Source organism: Castanea sativa, chromosome 12, assembly GCF_040712315.1.
Source record: "Castanea sativa cultivar Marrone di Chiusa Pesio chromosome 12, ASM4071231v1".
In the NCBI taxonomy this organism is placed as follows: Eukaryota; Viridiplantae; Streptophyta; class Magnoliopsida; order Fagales; family Fagaceae; genus Castanea; species Castanea sativa.
The window spans coordinates 32811974-32833603 of NC_134024.1; the positions used below are offsets into that span (position 1 = coordinate 32811974).

At 33.4% G+C, this 21630-nt stretch overlaps 1 protein-coding gene across 1 annotated transcript; it reads left to right on the forward strand.

Annotated features, from left to right (window-relative positions):
- Positions 1-208: 208 nt before the first annotated feature.
- Positions 209-7136, forward strand: LOC142619146 (ubiquitin-fold modifier 1). Its single transcript, XM_075792220.1, has 4 exons — positions 209-428; positions 509-606; positions 1604-1636; positions 6883-7136. Exons 1-4 carry the CDS (start codon positions 355-357, stop codon positions 6954-6956), a joined length of 279 nt encoding a protein of 92 aa, XP_075648335.1. The 5' UTR covers positions 209-354; the 3' UTR covers positions 6957-7136.
- Positions 7137-21630: the final 14494 nt, after the last annotated feature.

Consider the following 21630-nt stretch of genomic DNA (forward strand, 5'->3'; position numbering starts at 1 on the left):
TATCTTTAAATATATCTAATTTAAATACAAAACTATTAACAAATAGAATTAAGGATTAAGAATTAAGAACTTGGATGGGATCTAGTGTCTAGTTACACTAACCCATCTAGATAATAACACATTGACACGTGTCCTATAGCAAACACATAGCATCATCGGATGGGTCTAGGATGCATAAGTTAACATTGAACTCCATCTTTAGTTCCTTGCTAATTTCATACACATTAATTTTTTATTCTTTAAAAATATATATATAAAAAGAAACAGGTTAGTATTAATTAATTAATGGGTATAAAAGCAATTGCGTCATAACCAAGCAGCGGAGAGAAGAAAGAAGAAAGCTGAGAAAAAGCAATGGCGAGTGGTGGTGGCGGAAAGGTCTCCTTCAAAGTGACTCTCACCTCCGATCCAAAGCTTCCCTTCAAAGTGTTAGTTCAAATCAAAAAATTTCTTCGTTCATTCTCATTCACCATCACCTTCGTAAATTAACTCCCTCTCTCTCTCTCAGGTTTAGCGTTCCGGAGGCAGCACCTTTCACCGCCGTTCTCAAATTCGCTGCCGAAGAGTTCAAAGTGCCTCCTCAGACCAGCGCTATCATCACCAACGGTACCTCTCTCTCTCTCTCTCTAGGGTTTGTCTTGAATGTCGTTTCTGATCTTAATTTTCGTTTTTTTTTTTTTTTTTTTTTTTTTTTTTTTTTTTTTTTTTTTTTTTTTTTTTGTACCTCGTAATCCAATTGATCAATTAGATTGTAAAATTTTGTAATTCATTACGCACATTGCAACTATCCCTAAAACAATTATCTAAGAAAAGTTGGGAAATAGTGAATTAACAAGCCGAATCCAAGTGTCCTCAAGTTGCGAAAGATTGTGAATAGATGTACAGCAAAAGCTGCTTTATAGAGAATTCTACATAAATGTTTATATGAGAAAATTTCATGTTTTTATAATTGAAATTTCTATGATGCACACCGTAAATATGTACCATCTAGAATAATATTTACAATCTGAATTGTGGGGAGAGAAAGACAGATTTTAACTCAAGCTTCTCCATTTAATTTCCAGTACTACCCAAAAAAAAAAAAAACAAACAAAAGCAAAAGGGCTGGGATGATTCTTTTTTTTAATAAGAAAAGATCTAAAAGGTTAGGCCTTGGTGCAATGGTTAGTGCCTTCCACCAAAAGCGACAGGTCATGGATTCGAGTCCAAGAATTAGCCTCTTCAATCAAAATTGGGGGTAAGGCTGTCTCCATGATATCTCCCAGACCCGGGAGTAGAGGAATTTTTGTGTACTGGGAGTGATCTTATTTTTTTATAAGAAAAGATCGAGGATGATAATGTAGAGCTGAGTCACTGACATATCTGGCAGGCTGATAATATCTTGTTGATTGAGACTTAGAGAAAGGATGTATGATTACTGAGAAAAAGTAAATATGGTAGAGTAGTACTAAACTACTAATGTTTTATAGCCTTCAACACTGGCATTAAAGTGAACAAGACTTGAAAAAGGCTGTCATCCATAATTCTGTAGGGTTTTTTCATTACAATAATTTTTCACTCTGTCTTATTTGCATGTTAACTTTGTCATATTTCCTGCATGCAGATGGCGTTGGAATCAATCCTCAACAAAGTGCAGGTATGCCTCTACTGCTCAGTTTTAGTTTTTCCCGTCAATTGTATTGTTTCATCTTTGTGTTTGAAGTTTTAAGCAACATTATATAACTCCACATATTTTGTATAGTTTTTCAGTAAGAATCTGATTTTTGTGTTTAATGCAGGTAATTTTGGATAAAAAATGATTGATTTATTCATTGCATTTGTCAAATTTCATTGTGGTTTTTTTTTCCCACTTCGTTTTAGTTTACTCTGAATTAGGAACATGCATTGGTTAAAATTATGAACTCCACCACTGTCATCCTATGTAGGATGGATGCAGCAGATTGATTGCCATTGTTGATCTAATCAGTAATCACATCCTGTAAACATGAATCCTTTAGAAAAACAAGGCATGGGAAATGCTTTAGATCGGGTCCCCATTATTTCAATAAAATTGACCGGGCTTATATTGTAGGCCTATAGAATCTTGGTTTTGCCATAATCATATTTTTGATGTGATTGAATGTCTTTTGCCCTTGTATTGGTGCTGCATAGCTATGAAGCACGGGTGCGTTTCCATATTCGGGTCGGGTGTGAGTGCGGGACTCGGCAATTTTTGAAAAAATAGGGTGCGGGTGTGGGTGTGGCGGGGTGTGGCAATTAAAAAATTATTAAAAATATTTTTATTTATATATTGCTAAGCATGCTTTTTTTTATAATAATAATAGAAAACTCATATAATAATAATAATAATAATAATAATAGATAGATAGATAAATAGATAGATAGATAGAATTATAGAATTATAGATAGATAGAATTATTGACTAAGGTATTAAAATCGATGAGGCTTCCCATAAATAAATAAATATATAAATAAATAAAATGTGGCTTAGTGACTCGTATTTGGTTAACTCAAAAACAAAATAAAGGATATACGTGGCAGGTATTAAAATAGGTGTAGCTTTTCATTGAAAAAGAGGGAAAAAAAAAGGGCTTAGTGTCTCACGTGTTTGGTCAGAGAGGTACAAAAAACAAATAAAGCCTCTCGGACCAAAGGCATAAAAAAAAAAAAAAAAAAAAAAAACAGAGCAGACGTAGAACCAAAACGCTGGGCTTGCGAAAAAAAAGGAAGAAGAAGATGAAGAAGCAAAGAAGAAGAAGAAGAAAGGGGTTAAGGTCGGTGAAGACGACAATGGCGTCTACTGTTTTTTTTTTTTTTTTTTTTTCGATTGCCTTTTTCCAACCGAAACACACTGATATTCGGCCGATACGATCCGATTCGGCTTGAATCAGCGCGAATCGGCCTGGTTCGGTGCAAATCGGCGCTAGTCAGTGCGAATTCAAAAACGAGAAAAAAAAAAATCCGACGCGGCACCAATGCACGAGCAGCAGTGTCACCTGCTGCACCTCGCGTCGAACTCCGGTATGGCAACCCTGTAGCTGCATCGGTGCTTCATAGCTGCATAGCCTCCTTGATTTTAATGCAATGCCCATATCTCAACTTAGCAATTTCCCCACCTTAATATTTCCAAGAAATTCTGTGGCTTTTGGGACCACGCCTCATGAAGCAGAGGGCACTAGTTCCCTAGAAAGCACAGACAAGGCATTTGGGCTACCGTGCTCGTGTCCAACACCGCGAGGACATGGTTGGGACACGGCCTATGCAAAAAAAAAAAAAAAAAAAAAAAAGGCTGAATGCTTGAAACACACTATACCTCTGAATCAGTGATCTCCTCCCGCTTCTTCCTGTCACACGATCTCCTCCTTCTCCTGCTCCTGCTCCTGCTTCTTTGTCTTCTTCTTCTTTCTTCTCGCAAAGTTGGGCCAAGCTTCTTTGATCTATTTCTATTTTGTAATTTCTCCCGTTTTCCCTTTTGTTTTGTCCATGTGTGCTTAGGCCAACTTCTTAGATCTATTTCACACTTTTACACGTGAAGTACTTATCTCACCTTCCAACCCACATGAATAGCTTAATATACATATCCCCATCATACCGGTGTCCAATTTTCAAAAATTGCCATGTTGCCATATTGTACCCGTGCTTGTATCCATGCAGGTGCTTTCTTGCCCGTGTCCAACACCACGGGGACATGGTTGGGACACGGCCTATGCAAAAAAGAAAAGAAAAGGCTGAATGCTTGAAACTCACTGTACCTCTGAATCAGTGATCTCCTCCCGCTTCATCCTGTCACACGATCTCCTCCTTCTCCTGCTCCTGCTTCTTCTTTGTCTTCTTCTTCTGTCTTCTCGCAAAGTCGGGCCAAGCTTCTTAGATCTATTTCTATTTTGTAATTTCTCCCGTTTTCCCTTTTGTTTTGTCCGTGTGTGCTTAGGCCAACTTCTTAGATCTATTTCACACTTTTACACATGAAGTATTTATCTCACCTTCCAACCCACATGAATAGCTTAATATACATATCCCCATCATACCCGTGTCCAAATTTTCAAAAATTGCCATGTTGCCATATTGTACCCATGCTTGTATCCATGCAGGTGCTTTCTAGCTAGTTCCAATCTCCCCTTACCTGGATTTACGAGGACCTCTGGATTAACCACTTTCTATCATTGTGCTGTTCATTTCTGTCTGTCCACAGAAACCATGCTGTAGTGAGAAATAGTTTGAGAGGTACAACCCCTTGCTTCTGCAAAACCCAATCAACCAGATCATCTCATGTCCCATACTACAATTGTGGACCCAGTAAATCAATTGTATATCTTTGCCACACCTTCCTCAAGGGCATTACCATGGCACATGTAAATTTTTTTCTGCTTCCTTGTGAATGGCTTCACGTGTAAAATTGGATATGCTTATCAAAAGACTAGGTTTTACTGGGTGAAATATCCTGCATGCCCAGGAAGAGAAGACCTTGACTTTGTTGGGCATCTGGATGCTCCAAAGTTAGTTCCAAATTGATTGCATGCGAACACCTGCAGGCGAACCTCCATCGCTCTCTAGTGAGTGTTTCTCTAACAAAAAATAAGCACTCTTGACTGAAAACTCCCATTCAATGTTCCTGCCCACATAATGGAGTCGCTTGGCTACCTTACAATTAAGGTCTCTTTATAATTGAAGCTTCATAGAGGAAAAATAAATCATACACTTCGTCCAAGCACCAAGTCATAATATTCTCATTAATAAAGCATCCTTGCTAAAAAGATGACTTGGAGAAATAATTCTAAAGGTGCTTGGCTTTGGAACCCAACTGTCCTTTCAAATTTTTATTTGATATTGTGCAAGTTACAAAAGCTCATTCCCCTAAATCTCTTAGTTCTACATAATTTAGACCAACTTATCCAGTTATCTTTTCTTTTCATCAGCCTTCCCCCCACCAAAATTTACTCATCATAGAGTTGAGTTCTGCACATCTTCATTCCCTTAAATGGTCCATGAAATCTCATTGGAAGAACTTCATTGAGATGCTTTGTCGTGTAGAAATTTGTATTCCTGTCTCCTCACAACTGGCCACCCTTGAACACCTTTGTTGACTGAAGTCTGAATCAAACAGCTCATCCATATCTCTTGATCAAACAGCTCATCCATTTCTTTTCGGACTTGTGCACAACTCACTGAATCATATGACTCATTCGACTCCAACAACTGCAATTGGAGGTGTTTATTCTCCATTGCTCGACTGTTGGAGCTCTTATGAACCAGCAGAACCTAAGAGAAAGCCAAAGCCCACTGGTATTCACGGGCTTTGCATCTCTGGCCACAAGGCATGGCCAGCCACTTCCCTCTAATGATCATTGGCACTTGGTTGGGCTGTCACCTTATTGAAGTTACAGGTCCTACCATTGTCTCTTTGTTTTGATTGGCCCTCCAATTGGTAGCAGCCTGGAGCCCAAGCTCCAAATTGTAGAGACTTTCTCTTAGATGGACCCAAATAATATCCTGGACCTCGGAGAAGCCACTTATTCACTATGTCCAAGACAGCCACACATAGCCAAAAGTGGGAAGATACCCATGTTGACTGAGTGAGTAGAACCCAAACAAAACTTCTTCCCCTCAACTAGGCGCCAGGGGCTTGGTGACATCAAGACCAATTTGAATTTGCATAAACCGTCCCCAAGCTATACCATCTGCTGGTATATCCATGTCATGTAACGTTCCCAAAGCTTTCCCAATTCAATCTCCAACCTCCAGTGTTCATACTAAACAGGGGAAAGTTGAAAACCTTTACTGAAAAGCTGCAACAGTAGAGATAGGTTCACCGGCAACATCAATCGATCAAAATCCACCATGAGCTTTGCTGGTACACTTTTGCCATATCTTCTCCCATGTCGTGAAAGTGAATTGTCAAGTTATCACCAACGTCACGATCAGGCATGCACATTGGTTTCCATAACAAACGAAGAGTCGTTTGCATAGCTTCTTGGTCAGAAGATTGGTCCTTTAGTACTTTTACAAGGAGACTGGATTGACCCTTGGTCTGCCAATCATGGACCAAACTATCAGTCACAAAAACTTAGAAGCTTTTGCATCTGATAGTGTAAACTTTCGCCACATCTCAAACAAATCATCTTCCATCAATAGAACCCACAAAATCCCATAGGAAGCTGACACAAAAAAGGAAAGTTTTTTTTTTTTTTTAATTGAGGAACTGTTATTGCGAGAATTATGATAATAAAGGTCTGAGCACCATACTTTGAATTGGTCGTTTATAGTTTAGATCCCTTTTATAAGAAAATAATATGATGTTTCTTAATGCTTTTTCTTATTGAAGGAAAATTTTAGGTTGAAAACCAGCATATCATGCTGTACATTCATGTGCCAGTTCCGGAGAGTTATGAAGTTGGTATTATTATAAGGATAAAATTTAGCTACAAAAAAAGGCTACAACCTTACTCAATAAAATAAATATTATTGCATATTTTGAAAATCTAACCGTTGAATTACATATTCTTTATACTCTTAATATACATGTCAAATTTAGTGTCAATTAGATATTATTTATTATATGATTTATAAGTTTATATTTTATGTACAAATTTAAACTAAAAAAAGCTTATAATTTAAACAATTTATAGATGACATAGTTATTGATATTTTATTTTCTAGAAATGTGCAAGTATAGAGGATATAAGAAGACAATGTAATTCAATGATAGATTTCTTAAAATTTACTTCCAATAAAAAAATATTAAGTAAGGTTATAGCTTTACAACTAATTTTGTAGCTAAACTTTATTCATATTATATGATGTTTGGGTAGCACACCATAATTTTGCATATGTTATTTGCAATTTCGATCCATGGCTTCACGAAAAAATTATCTCACTCTGCAGGCAATGTGTTCCTCAAACATGGTTCTGAACTTCGCCTCATACCTCGTGATAGGGTTGGAGCTTCCATGATATGAAAGCTGCATTGTTATTAGTGCGAAAAGACTGGCCAATCTTTAGTTAAACTGGGTTTACTTTCCTGGGTTTTTGTATCTCCTTTACAATTTAGAAAGAGTTCTATACTTTCGACGCCTCATACTAAGTGTAATAACTGACATACACCTTTATTTATAAAGATGTAAGATGTCTATGATAAATAATTGCTGAAGGATTTAAAGGATAATTTAACCAGAGGATAAAGTAAGTAAGTAAGAAGACCATCTTCCAAAAAAAAAAAAATAAATAAAATAAGAACATAAATAAATACAAAGAGTTAGCAGCCTGGGCTCTGCAATTATTATTATTATTATTATTATTATTATTATTATTTTTCTTTCTGATTCACTGGGTCGAGTGTAAGGTTTTTATTTGTAGGCTACAAGACACTTGCCCCAGGCCGGTATAGTTGCTGCTTCAATTGAGTCGAGTTTCCATATGTGTGACCATATGGCATTTGTTGATAGATTATGCTTGACTTTATCTCAAAAACTTTATGAGAGTTAATTTGCCTGATTTTCTCATGATCATTGAAAGAACTGTTGAAAATTGCTTATAAATATAAATAATAACGTTAGCTTAGCATCATCAACATCAAATCCACCACCTCCAGAAAGGGGATTTGTGAAACTCGGAAAGTGGGCCCGGTGAATTAATTGGCTCCGTTTCTTGTACAACAGATCTGTAACCTAATTTTAGTATAATCATGTGTTATATTTCTCTTGGGTTTTAAATATGATATTTCATGAATCTTTGCTAAATAATTAAAGAGGAGGTTCAAAGATTCAAGTTAATCTACTGGGATTTTGTATAAGTGTCCCAAATGATATCTCAGATCTATTTTAATGTTGTACCAAGTGTCCTACCAATATTAAATTACTTATCCTATCGGAAAAAAAATGAAATTACAATATTTTTAAAAAAATTATAAATTACATTCAACTAATCTAAACTAAAACTTGAGTACAAACTTGAATGAATATTCTAAAATTCTAACGTTGGCTTTTCAATATATTTTCATTGTATGGTTATACCGAAAATTATTATAGTGTCATATATAAATGGGTCTTCGCTCAATTTGCTCGGCATGCGAATGATATGAGGATTTGGTTGGGAGAGTGACCTCCACGTTCCATCCATTCAGTTTCAAGTGAAGTGTGATTCTCGAAAACAAAAAAGTTTCAAGTAAAGTGTGATGCTGTATTTGTTTTGCCCTACTAATCGTTCTCTTATTGATGTACCTGATTTGTCTTGATTTGTTCGAATTCAATGAAGCTAATTCAGATTAATTAAAAAAAGAGGGTCAACAAACTACATGCTAGACATATTGTGACGATTTCAGCGGTGTTTTTGTGCTAAACCTATTGCAGCGGTTTTTTAAGTTTATTGTGGTGATTCTGACTTCTGCCTCTTGCTGTGGGTAATTTCCTATAATGTCTTTTTCCTTATTAAAATGGAATAATTTAGGATAAAGTGATAAAACATTTGTGTACTTTTTTTTTTTTTTTTGTACATAAACCAAATATGAAATCTCTCATTCACAATGAGTCAATGACTATAGACATTTATAGTATTTGGCTATTTGCTAGCAGTTTCTACCCAAAAAGAAAAAAAAAAAAAAAAAAAGAAAAAAAAAAAAAAAAAGGTATTTGTTAGCAGTATTTTATACCTTCTATTTTTTAGCATGTCTTGAGAGATTGTAGTATTGCTAAAGTTTCTGGTCCAGAAGTCAACTGCCTTGCTCCCCCTCAGATTTCTTTGATCCTGATTTGAAGGACTGGCTTTATAAATTTAGGCATTTTAATCTAATTCCCATGCATGATCACAGTGATTCGTTCTCTTGAAAAGTGTGACTTTCTTCACGGCATTCGGTTCCCCTGGCTACAGAGAAACTACTAAATGTTCAAACAAATTAGGCCCAATCCAAATCTTTCCTTGGAGGTTCACAGTAGGGTTATGGAATTTTGCCTCATCATCTCTTCAAAAATTGCCCGTAGTCATGGTAGTATTACTATTAGATAGATCAAATGGGATAAAACTTATCTCAAATTGGTTCAAGTTAAACACTGATAGATCCTCCTTAGGTAATCCTGGAAAGACTAGGAGAGGAGAGGAGAAGAGAGGGGGCATTATCAGGGATTACCATGGAAATTGGGTGGGAGATTTTGCTCGAGCTATAGAGTCAGCTTCTTGTGTTGTGACTGAACTTCGGGCTCTTAGAGATGGTCTCACTCTATGCCATCAACTTCATATTCAATCACCGATGGTTGAATTGGATGCTTCTGTGATTGTTAACTTGTAAATTAATGATGACGGTTTTTTAGGTCATTATCCCAATTGGATCAGACTACAGGTCCTCTTCAACAGGATTCCCCATCACAAGATTCAACACTACTCCAGGGAGTTCAATAGTGCTGAGGGTGCTGACACTTAGGCAAGATTTGGAGTTGATTAATGTATCTTTTTATTTACCCCTACTTGTATTTTGAACCGAATTAGGTTTGATGCCATTGGTACCACTTATTGTAGGCATTGCTGTAGAAGTGCTGTAATTCTTTAGTTTTGTCTTAATATATTCCAGTTAACAACAAAATAAAAAATAAAAAAGACATTTTTTTAAGCACAATAGCTAATAGCTAAAATCTTATTGACATGTTCCCATATGTATTAAAGGAGTACGAGCTAATTTATGTCAGAATTTGCATCACCTCGTTTTCATTGTTTTAAATGTGAAGGAGAAAGAAAAGCAACTGATTTTGTGGAAGTCAACTTGGTCGGCTTCAATTGGAATGGAAATGGAGATGGGTTGCATGCATTTATTATTTTATGTTTTTTTTTATAGACGAGATAGTATTTTAAACCGAAGAACATTCTCAAAAAAATAATAATAATAAAAAAAAAAAAATAAAAGCTAAGAAGATTTTCATGCTTTCACATGTATTATTTAAGCAAATTACATTATTCATTAAAATTTTCATGTAATTTTTTTTTGAGTAGAAAAATATCATATAATTATAAATACACATGAATGATTTTTTTTTAAACCGTCACGTGGTGGTTTGCATAAAAATTCTTGTAACTTAAGTTTCATAAAAAAAAATAAAAGTAAAAAACTCGTTTTTTATCTTTTAAACTCATGACGTCCACTTTATGATAATTGCTCTTTTATCATCAGGCTAAGTCACTAATTGATTTTTAGTTTACATAGAGATTGAATTATAAATCTCTTATTCAACCTTGACTAACTTTTAGTATACGTGATGATTGAACTCTAAATCTCCTATTTGATAGCAAAAAAATTTATTAATTAAGTTATCTAAAAAACACACGAGATTGAATAAGTTTGTCCCTGCAATTTATTTAGACCAAAGTGCAGATTTGAGGATAATATTTTTTATTTATTTTGATGAATAAGAATAATTAATTGTTTCTAACCCATCTTATTCTTCAAGGGAAAAGACCCAAAAAGTAAAGAGACAAGATAAAAATGGGTCTATCCCATTTACAAAAAGCAACCCACCGGATCAAATTGTGAGAAAAAAGGGTATGAATTTGATTCCTATTCTTTACACAATATTTTAATTTGGTCCTTAACCTTTTAATTGTGTCAATTTAGTCCTTAACACCTTTCAGTGTCATGTTAATTTAGTCCATCCCATTATTTCTTGAATAGAAATTGTTGAAACTAAATTGACATAACACTGAAAGGTTAGAAATCAAATTGACATAATTAAAAAGTTAAAGACTTAATTGAAATATAGTGTAAAAGATAGGTATTAAATACATAGTTTACCCCAAAAAAATAATAATAACATCTCTAGATATAAAAGTAAAACTTCAACAACAAAGAGAGTTAAGGGCAGATAGTATGTGTATAACACTGGAGCCTGCCAGCCAAAACATTTAAATCCTCTCGTATCACCTCTGTCAACCTCATGTGCTTATGATCACCGCAAGCGGCCATTAAATCTGGAAGACATAGACACATTGATTGCTAGCAAATTATTAAGTTGGCTGGGACTGTGAGGTGTAGGTCCACTAAACACAATGGCCACCGTATCTATCTACGGTCGATCGGTCTATTTACATTTCTAGGAAATTAGGAAAAGTGAAGACAAATGCATTTAGATACTGTATCTAACCAAAATGGCTATTTAATTGACACTGTGAATCTCTATACATCGACCCCATCACATTTACTGTGTCTCCCTAACAACCTTTCTTTCTTCCATGAACATTCCCATCTACTTCAAGCTTTATTGGCATATTCTCGAGTCCTCTATTATTGTACTAGTATCTTAGAAAAAAAAAAAAAAAAAAGGCAACTCGTGATACAAGTTTTGCACCAAGTGAGGATTCTTGGTACATTTTACAGATATTTGTTAGTGATCTGACTATGAACATCCACGCCCTTTGTATTTATGTTAGTTATACAAGGGTGGACGTATTGCTATAATGCATTCTGGTTGGAATGCTGGATGACCAACCATCCTAAGATCATGTTATTGTTTCTCAAGAAAAAAAAAAAAAAAAAAAAAAAGATCATGTTATTGGTGTTTAATTACGCCCAATCCACAGGTTTACTTAACAACAAGAACAACAGTAGCAGCAACAACATATATATATATATATATATATATATATATATATATATATATATATATATATATATATATATATATTGTTAGAGATATATTAGCCCATTAGCATAGGCTCAAGCCTAATTCTACTTTGTGTGCAAGCCAAGTCGTCCACTTGTACTAGAAGTCTATTAGTCTAGGGTTTAGTTTATTATATATATACACATATTATGGTTCATTGCAATACAAGATTTGTACTACACTCTAATATATTATTGATGTAGCCATTTAGGGTTTCCTTCGTAGATGTAGGCCGTTAGGCTGAACCACGTAACCCTTGTGTGTTATTGTGTTCTACACTTTATGCTTTCGCATCCACATCCATACTAGCATATTCAACATGGTGTATCAATGCTAATATTTAACTTGGTATCAGAGCCGCCTTCATGTGGCTCTAGTTTTCTGTCCTTACGGTGTGTTTAAAAGCAATATTTGTCTTCCTCGGTGTTTCTTCGCTACGTTCATTTTTTTTGGCTTCCCACTGCTACATTGCAAGACCATTTTCTTTCTCAAACCACCATCACAAAGCCCAACTTCATTCAAGGGATTTTCTCAATCTTATCAAATCTTAAGAGTTCATTAATCTTCCATCTTGAGTTTGAGAGGGAGTGTTAGATTTATATTAGCCCATTAGCATAGGCCCAAGCCTAATTCTATTTTGTGTGCAAGCCAAGTCTCCTACTTATACTTGAAGTCTATTAGTTTAGAGTTTAGTCTATTATATACCCATGTGTATGGTTTATTGTAATATAGGATTTGTACTACATTCTAATATATTATTGATGTAGCCCTTTAGGGTTTCCTTCGTGGATGTAGGCTGTTAGGCTAAACCACGTAACACTCGTGTGTTATTATGTTCTACATTTTATGCTTTCGCTTCCGCATCTATACTAGCATATTTAACATAGTGTATCAATTCTAATATTTAACTTATATATATATATATATATATTAAAGTATATGATTAAATAATTACAAATAGTTTTTTATGACCCTTCTACTTTAGTCAAGAGAGTCAATTTTTTGTACCGAAAGTCGTACTAATTTGGCCAACAGAACCTTATATTTTGGTACTGGTCAATACCAATGTACCGTTTCGGGTGTACCGCTATATATATATATACACACTCTAGTCAAGAGAGTCAATCTCGTAGCAGAAGTCGTACCAGTTTGGCCAGCAGAACGTTATATTTCGGTACTGGTCAATATCAATGTACCATTTTGAGTTTACCGTTATATATATATATATAACAAAACTTAAGTACAGTACTTAAGTGCTATTCCTTAAGTTTTCCTCTTAAGATTTTGTCATGTGAATTTTTTCTCATGGAATAGAAGTATATTTTTTTTAATTAAGTAGTCACATAGCTGAATCTTAACAGAGAAACCTAAAGAGTTGCACATAAGTTTTTTTATTTTTATTTTTATATATATATATATATATTTTTTAAGAATCTTGTACATAAGTTTTGTCTATATATATATATATTAGCTCAATAACTCAAAATTGCTGGCGTGTTGTACAACTCAATTAATAATACTAATAATAATAATAAAAAAACACAAAAAAAAAAAACTTTTGTTGATAACAGCAAACCAAACATTAAAGTAAATGCTTGAATTTCAAACACTTTGTTCACGTGAGTAGTTAGTCTTCAAAACTCAAGAAACAAAGAGACAAAAGAAGGTTAATAAAAATAGATAAGAGGCCACAGAACAAAAGAGGAAGACGAAGCAATAGCAGCGAAATCAAAGAGATGTATGAACTAAACAGAAAAAATGACCAAGAGGAGAAGGGGAGATGACTTGCGATCTAGAGGTTCTAGCGACGGAGCGAAGTGGGCTGTCTGTCACTACTTTTTCTTCTTTTTTCTTATTGTTTTCAGTATCAGCCGATTCATGTTTTCCGGCTAAGATGCCCGATATTCGCCAGTACATCCAGTATTGTCCGATATAGGCCGATACTTTAAGTGGTACGAATCAAAGGGATTTTTGTACTGGTTAGCTTGCCGGAACAATGAATTCCGGCTATACCAACCAATACAGTACGGTATTCACTCCCTTGACTCTAGTTCCAATTTAAAATGAGAGAGAGATTCTTAAAAGTACATAATTTTGATTAAATTTAGCATAAGCTTTTGAGACAATCAATATCATAAGTTTTTAGGACAAATGGTATTTTATGACTCTTCCACTCTAGCTCCAATTTAAAATGAAGGAGAGTTTTAAAAGTATGTTTTTAAATAATGATTAAATTTAAACAATTAGTATCATAAACTTTTGAGACAATCGATATTTTAACAACTTGAACTTCAATTTTTTGCGGTCATTTATGAATCCTTAATAAATTTATTAGACTCTATCATATTTATTTTATTTTATTCTATTCTATCATAAAATTCCTAGATCTTGATGAGATGAGATAATGAAAAATTTACACCTGATCTGGCTCCTGGGAGAGTTTTGTGCCAACTTTTGCATGAGTGGCTTACCCTTTGATAAGCACGTAGGGAACTGCCATAGATTCACACACAAACCACGGATTAAAATACTAAAATCAATACAAATCGAAGCGGACAAAAAGTTCTCAAAATAATTCATTATAAGAATAAATTTTTTTGGGGAATAAAAAAGGAAAAGGAATGTGCGCCATTGTTCAAATTCTTATTTGTTTTGTTCCCTGGGCAACCATCAGAAAAGGATGCATGATCCGATCATATCTATATATAAAAAGAGCCAATGGCTCTATCTACAATCATTTTTGGTTTAGTTAAGTTTTTGGACACTAGCTACTAAAAAACGCTCCGTTTAGTGCCTTCTATATAGATGCTTTAGTTTGGTCGATGGAAAAACGCACGCACCACTTCAATGAGCTGGCATATATCTTTCTATTTTTTTATTAGTACACCAGTCACCAGCTTGGTTTACACTTTGAGCTACATGTTTGTGTTTATGTTTCTTTTTTTTAGTTCCCTATTTTTTTTTTCTTTGGTAGAAAGTTCTTTTTATATATATAAAAATAAAGAGTGAATGCAAAATGCTGCCGTAAGTTCGCGGTAATATTTTTGGTTTGTTCAATTTGCACTGTTTTATTGACGGTTTTCCTTTTTTTTTTTCTTTTTTTTTTTTTGTGAATGTGGTATAGCATCAGTAGCTTTGCTACATTATTTTTGGTTTGTCAATTTGCACTGTTTCACAAGATAATAAAATAGTAACACAACAAATTGATATAATATTTTCACAATTGTTAAGGTGAAAAAAGAAGTATTACATCCACAACTAAATATAAAGGTATTGTGAAAAAAGAAGTACTACATCCATAATATTTTTCACAATAATTTCATAAAAAATCATAGATGATAAATTATTATTGGTTCTAATTCAAACTTACTAATAAAATTACTTTTTACCCACCAATAACAACCTACTACTTGTAATTTGTTATGAAAATGTCACGGACATAGTATTTCTTTTGTGAAAATGTTAAGACATCTTATTGTTGTCACAATATTTTCAAAACTGTTGAGGTGTCAATTCTTTATATGTCAAAATAACAAAATAACAAAAAAATAAAGGTGTTATGAAAATGTTGTGTCATTTTGTTATGTTTTTAGAAATTTTTTGTTGGTTTAGTCAACTTTGTTGAGCCAAAATTCAATGTATCACATACAATTTTCTTAGGTTGACTTTTTGTATATATATTTTTTCTTTATGCACCATTTTAAGTAAAAACACATAATCTTACACACAGAAACAAAAACAAAAACTTATGATAAAAATATTTTTCATCCTTTATGTTTAGGTTAGTTTACAATTCCTCCTTAAACTATAAAATCAAGCAATATTTCCTTTAATATTTTGGAAAATAGCAAATATGTCATATAGTTATTCTCTTAGTTAAATCCTAATGAAGGCTTATGACTCTTAAAATATTTTATTGTGTAATGTCTAAATACTCTCACTAAATTTTAACATTACAAAAATTGTCTTCACGTATATTGAATTTTAGATGTTAGTAATTGTTGGAAAGTTGGAATGATGATATAAAGTATTTTATTTGTTATCTAAAGAACATTGATTTTCTAGGTTTAAATTTTCAAAACTTATAATTTACCTAATGTAAAATTCAATGATACATGCCTTTTGTTATCTTTTTTTTTTTTATATAGCAAAACTCAGTTGCTAATTGTTGGAAGATTATAATATTCGTTATCATTCTTAGAAGTTTTTAGTAAGCGGATATATTGCCTTTAGCAAACAGGTACTAAAAAAATATTATAGTAAAATAGATATTTATATTTTAAATAGCTACCCTAAGTTTGTGTGTGATCAAAATTCTTATATGAATGAAATTAGCTTTTTATGACATATTTTTCAAAAATCCTAAAATTAACGTCTCTTTTGATTGATGTAAATTTCTATGTACTTTAAAAACCAAATAATTTATACATTTGTTTTGTGATATAAATAAAACTTAGAATTGACTTTAATTACTACTTTTTTTTCACGACAAGCACATGCCTTGCATGTGCTGCCCTAACTAGTCTATATATAAAATGTGTCAATGCTAAAGCAACAATGAATTTGATTTATTCAATTCCTTTCACGCTTTCACTTGCTTTTTTTTTTTTGGGGGGGCGATAAAATGGCCTATTGAATAAGCTTTTTATTTTTTATTCTTTTATATACATATAGCATATGAGCTACTCTAAAAAAAATTATTAACACAACAAATTGCTATAATATTTTCACAATTGTTCTTAAGGTTTTAATTCCTTATAGGCCAAAACAAAATAATAAAATATCATATTGGAACTAACCACAATTAAAAATTAAGGTATTATGAAAAAGAAAAGTGTGATATTCATAACATTTTTCACAGCACTTTCATAACAAATCATAGGAGATAAATTGTTATTGGTTCTAATTTAAATTTACCAATGAAATTACTTTTTCCCCACCAATAGCAACCTGCAACAACATACTACTTATGATTTGTTAAGAAAATATTGTGAACATAACATTTTTCTTGTGAAAGTATTAAGGCAATTTGTTGTTGTTACTCATTATAATATTTTCGCAACTACGAAAATATCAATTCTTTCAGAATCAAAATAAAATATAACAAAATTATGGTATTACGAAATTGTTGTACCATTATGTTGTGTTTCTAGATTTTTTTTTTTTTTTTTTTTCCAGTTTAGTCAACTTTGTTTAGCCAAAATTCACTTGTTCACATACAGTTTTCTTACGTTGACTTTTTGTATTTTTTTTAGGACAAAGTTTAGCTACAAAATTGGTTGTAGCCTTAGGTTACAATCTTACTCAATATTTTTTTTATTGGAAGTCAATTTTGATAAATCTACCATTGGATTACATCTTATTCTTATATCCTCCATCCTTGCAAAATTTTAAGAAAATTAAAGATCAATAGTCATGTCATCAATAAATTGTTTAAATTGCAAGTTTTTGTAGTTTAAAATTATGTATAAAATATAAGCTTATAGATCATATAGTAAATAATATCCGGTTGACATAAAATTTGGCATGTGTATTAAAAGCGTAAAAAACATACAATTCAACGGTTAGATTTTCAAAATATGTAGTAATATTTATTTTATTGAGTAAGGTTTTAATCTAAAGCTACAGCTCACCTCCAATAAAAATACATTTAGTAAGGTTGTAGCCTAAGGCTACAACTAATTTTGTAGCTAAATCTTGTCCTTTTTTATTGTACTTTTATCTTTATGCGTCATTTTACGTAAAAACACATAGTTTTACCCCAAAAAAAAAAAAAAAAAAACTTAGGATAAAAACACATTTCATCCTTTACGTTTGGGATAGTTCACAATTCCTTCATAAACTTTAAAATCAAGCAATTCTCCCCTTAATATTTTGGAAAAGAGCAAATATGTTATATTATTATTCTCTCAGTCAAACCCTAATGAAAGCTTATGATTCTTAAAATATTACATTGTGTGATGTCTAAAATACTCCCATTAAATTTTAACATTCCAAAAATTTTCTTCATGTTTTTTGAGTTTTAGATTGTAGTAATGATTAGAGAGTTGGAATGGTGATAAATGTGTTTTATTTATTACCTGAAGAACATTGATTTTCTAGGTTTAAATTTTCAAAAATTATAATTTATCTAATGGAAAATTTGAGAGTACACATGCCCTTTGTTATCTTTTTTTTTTTTCTTGCCTAAAATGGGTGTTCATTAAAAACCTAAGCTATCTAAACATTGTACCAAGACTCATTTAGAATGATAAACAAGAAAGTATGAATGAAAAAATTTTCATTGTGTATGGTTGAATGTATTTGATGAAAGGGTTCAATTGTAGCATATGACATCTTTCATTATGAAAATTTAAATATTGTGATAATGTCTTAGCAAAACTCAGTTGCTTATTTTTGGAAAATAATGATATTCGTTATTATTCTTAAAAGTTTTTAGTGAGTGGATATTGTCATTAGCAAATAAGTACTAAGAAACTATTATAGTAAAATAGATACTTATATGTTAAATAGCTACGCTAATGTTTTTTTTTTTTGAGAATATCTACTCTAACTTTGTGTTTTGTGTGTGACATACATTTTATATATATATATAATTTCATACTTTTTCAAATAAAATTTTATCTTAATTTTCTCATTTAAGAGGTAGCACGTGCCTTGCACGTGCCACCCTAACAAGTTATAACCAAAAGACTCTATAATACATCAACATGGTAAAAGGCCACGTCAATTGGATTCGGGTTAATTTGACCTGGAATTGGATTCGAGTGATATTAGGTACAGACTAAAAATGTGTTGTCTTAGATTGGACGGTAAAACTTATGACCCTTGTTAGGAGTGTTCGCTGTGCGGTGCGGTGCGATTTTGGGTCATTTTTAGCACCGCACTTTGCGGTGCAGTTTAGCTAAAACCATAATTGTACTGCACCTTATTTTTGCGGTCACATGCGAGGTGCGGTGTGGTTTAAAGTTTAGCCAAAACCATAACCGCACCACACCTCATTTTTGCGGTCATATATGCAGTGCGGTGTATAAGATGCGGTTTGAAAGATTTGAAGTTCGTATATTTTTCAAATTTTGGGCTTTTTCTACCCAGCCCAAAACTAATTTTTCCCTTTGTTTTAGTCCAAGTTTTAAAATATTGAGCTAGTTTTTCTTTATTTTGGGCTGGCTTTCCTAATCAACACTTGCTAGGGTTATCAAACTTTTTTTTTATTTAAAAAAACTAGGGTTACTAAACTATTAATAATATATTTAATATTAAAAATACTTAAATATATTAATATATAGAGAGGGTGTGGTGCGGTGCGGTGCGGTTTGTGCAGTTTTCTTATTGTAAAACCGCAAACCGCACTGCACCATGCGATTATACCATTTTGTGGGCGGTTTTGGTGCAGTTTTTGCGATTTGTGCAGTTTATGCGGTTTGGTGAGCACCCCTAACACTTATTGATGGTCTAGTCAGCCCGGTATGATTTAAATTATTTTCAGATGCAAAAAATAAAAAACCAAACTTAATAATACTGTATTTATTCTCAGCAAACATTAAAAAAAAAAAAAAGGAATAAAATGACAAATAAACATAAACACCCAAGAATAAAAGTTATATTATAATATTAAATTTTTTAGTTTAGACGATCTAAGGTTTGCTAAATTGAAACCTTCAAACCTTGACCTCGTTAACAAGAATCTATAAGTGTCTATTAGAAGAAAAGAACTTAGAAAAGAAATGAAATAAAGAAAATAGTAAGAAGTGAAAGTTTGAAACATGTTTACATATAAGAGTTTATTTTTGAGAAAGATGTTTATATAGAGTTAGAAAGACAACATAAGTTTTTTTTTTTTTTTTTTTTTTTTTTAATTCCTTTGAAAATAGGTCCACCCAACTCAACTCGTCTTTTTAGTATATAGAGTTTAGGTTAACCCGTTTTTCACTAGTCTAGAAAAACCTTACCCATAATTTTAAAAAAAAAATTTCTTTGGGTTTGAGTGTTTATTGAATCCGAGTCCATTTAGTGTTCAATTGTTTGATAAAATCACAATTTAATAACATTTAGGGTTGTGCATGAGTTGGGTTGGAATATTTTTTTTTCAATCCATCCCAAGTTTGTCGAGTTGAGAAATTTTCAACCCTCCCCACATGGGTCAAGTTGGGTTGGTAGGTTGTACTTACATATATGTTTCATACTATTAAAAAAATAGACTTTCATTAATTATTTAGTCACTTTTTATATATATTATGATGGGGATCAATCTAAGGTCAACTTGTCCATAGTGGTCGTCCATAACTAGACCACGTCCAGAAAGCTTTGTGGAGAAAAGTATCTTAGGGTGAGCATCATAGGTGGAAATACAACTCATTCATAGGTAACAAAGTCATCCAATTTCAAGATGGTTGTCCATAACCCAAGAGCATGGACTACCAGAGGACACTTAGTGAATTCTACAATAAAGTTCTCAAAATGTTTCATATAATTAGACCATGATGTACTACTCCTAAAGCGTGGAGGGGATTCTCTGTAATCCGTACCACGTACCCCATTTTCTCCATTAACCACACACATCACCCATGATGGTGGTGGATCTGAACCAATAGACCTACTTCTAACTCTTTATAAAAGGAGCAAATCTCATTCACCCAAGGTAAGTTCTACCATTCACTATTTCCTATCCTTGTGTTCTAAAGAGAAAACTGACTTAATCGTCGAAGGGTCCTTGGCTGGATTACACAGGTCACCCTTGACAATTCTATCTTTCTTTCTTTTCAGGACCTACAGCCATCACCATAACCCGAAGCATTTTAACTTACTGATTTTCATGCATTATCAGTTGGCACCATTTATGGGGAAGAGGAAAAAGTTTCTAAGTGTTAACTTCTTTACTTTTCAAGACAAAAGACTACATGGTTCGGACTAGGTCGATGGCCACCAGTCCAGGACACCAGGAGAGTGGAAACGCCTCTAGTCACCCAAGCTGTGCACCAGCACCCCCGATGACCGTCCAACAATAGTTGCAATCCATGGCAGCTGCAATGGCAAAGTTGATGCAACAAAACCAGGAGTTAACTAGAGAAGTTACTAAACAGCGTCAACAGCGACATGGTGAAGAACGAGGGAAAAATTCAGAGAATGAAGAGGCTGAGAACAATGCTAAAGGAGATCAGTCCAGAGGTACCGTTACTCGTAGGGTACCATATTTGGAGAGGGAGATGGATCAGATGAAAAGAGCCATGGAAGAGATGAAGGATTCCATGAGGAGAGCAAATCACGTGGATGACCTCTCCATAGGTTTGATTCCCCCTTCATTGTGTTCATCACAAGTCACCCTCTACCTTCCAAGTTCAAAATGCTTACCCTGGACTCATATGATGGGATGCGTGATCCTTGTTATCACATTGCCATGTTCAATACAACAGTGCATCTTTAAGGTGTACTAGATGAAATCATGTTTAGAGCATTTTCCACCGCATTGAAAGGCCCAGCCAGGGTATGGTTTGGAAAATTGCCACCAAACACCATAACCTTGTTTTAAGAGTTAAGTAAGTTGTTCATCAACAAAAGAGCCTTGTTGGTGAACAAGATGGACGAAAAAATCCTCTTGGTAGCCTTCTACAAAGGAGTCAGCTCAAATTTGTTCACCTATAAGCTGTATGACCAGGAGCCACAGATGATAGCTGAGTTGATACATTCAGCCTAAAGTTTCATGAACGTAGAAGACGTGATTATTGCTAAGAAAAAGAAAAAATGTAAACAACTAGAAAATGGTTATGTACACCATCCAGAGCAAAGTTCTCATCCAAAGAAAGCCAAAGTAGGGGAGAAAAGGGATCATGATGGCTAGAAAGCAGGGTCGACCTCGAGATGATACTCTAACTACACTCCCCTAAATACTTCACTTGACCAAGTACTGATGCAAATTAAAGAAGACCTATCCTTGAAATGGCCTGAGAGGATGAAAGGAGATTCTAGCAAGTGGAACAAGAGCAAGTATTTTCAT

Coding starts and splice junctions, on each gene's coding strand:
- LOC142619146 (XM_075792220.1), top strand. CDS start 355: ATGGCGAGTGGTGGTGGCGGAAAGGTCTCCTTCAAAGTGACTCTCACC. Junction 429..508: donor CCAAAGCTTCCCTTCAAAGT/GTTAGTTCAAAT, acceptor TCTCTCTCTCAG/GTTTAGCGTTCCGGAGGCAG. Junction 607..1,603: donor CAGCGCTATCATCACCAACG/GTACCTCTCTCT, acceptor TCCTGCATGCAG/ATGGCGTTGGAATCAATCCT.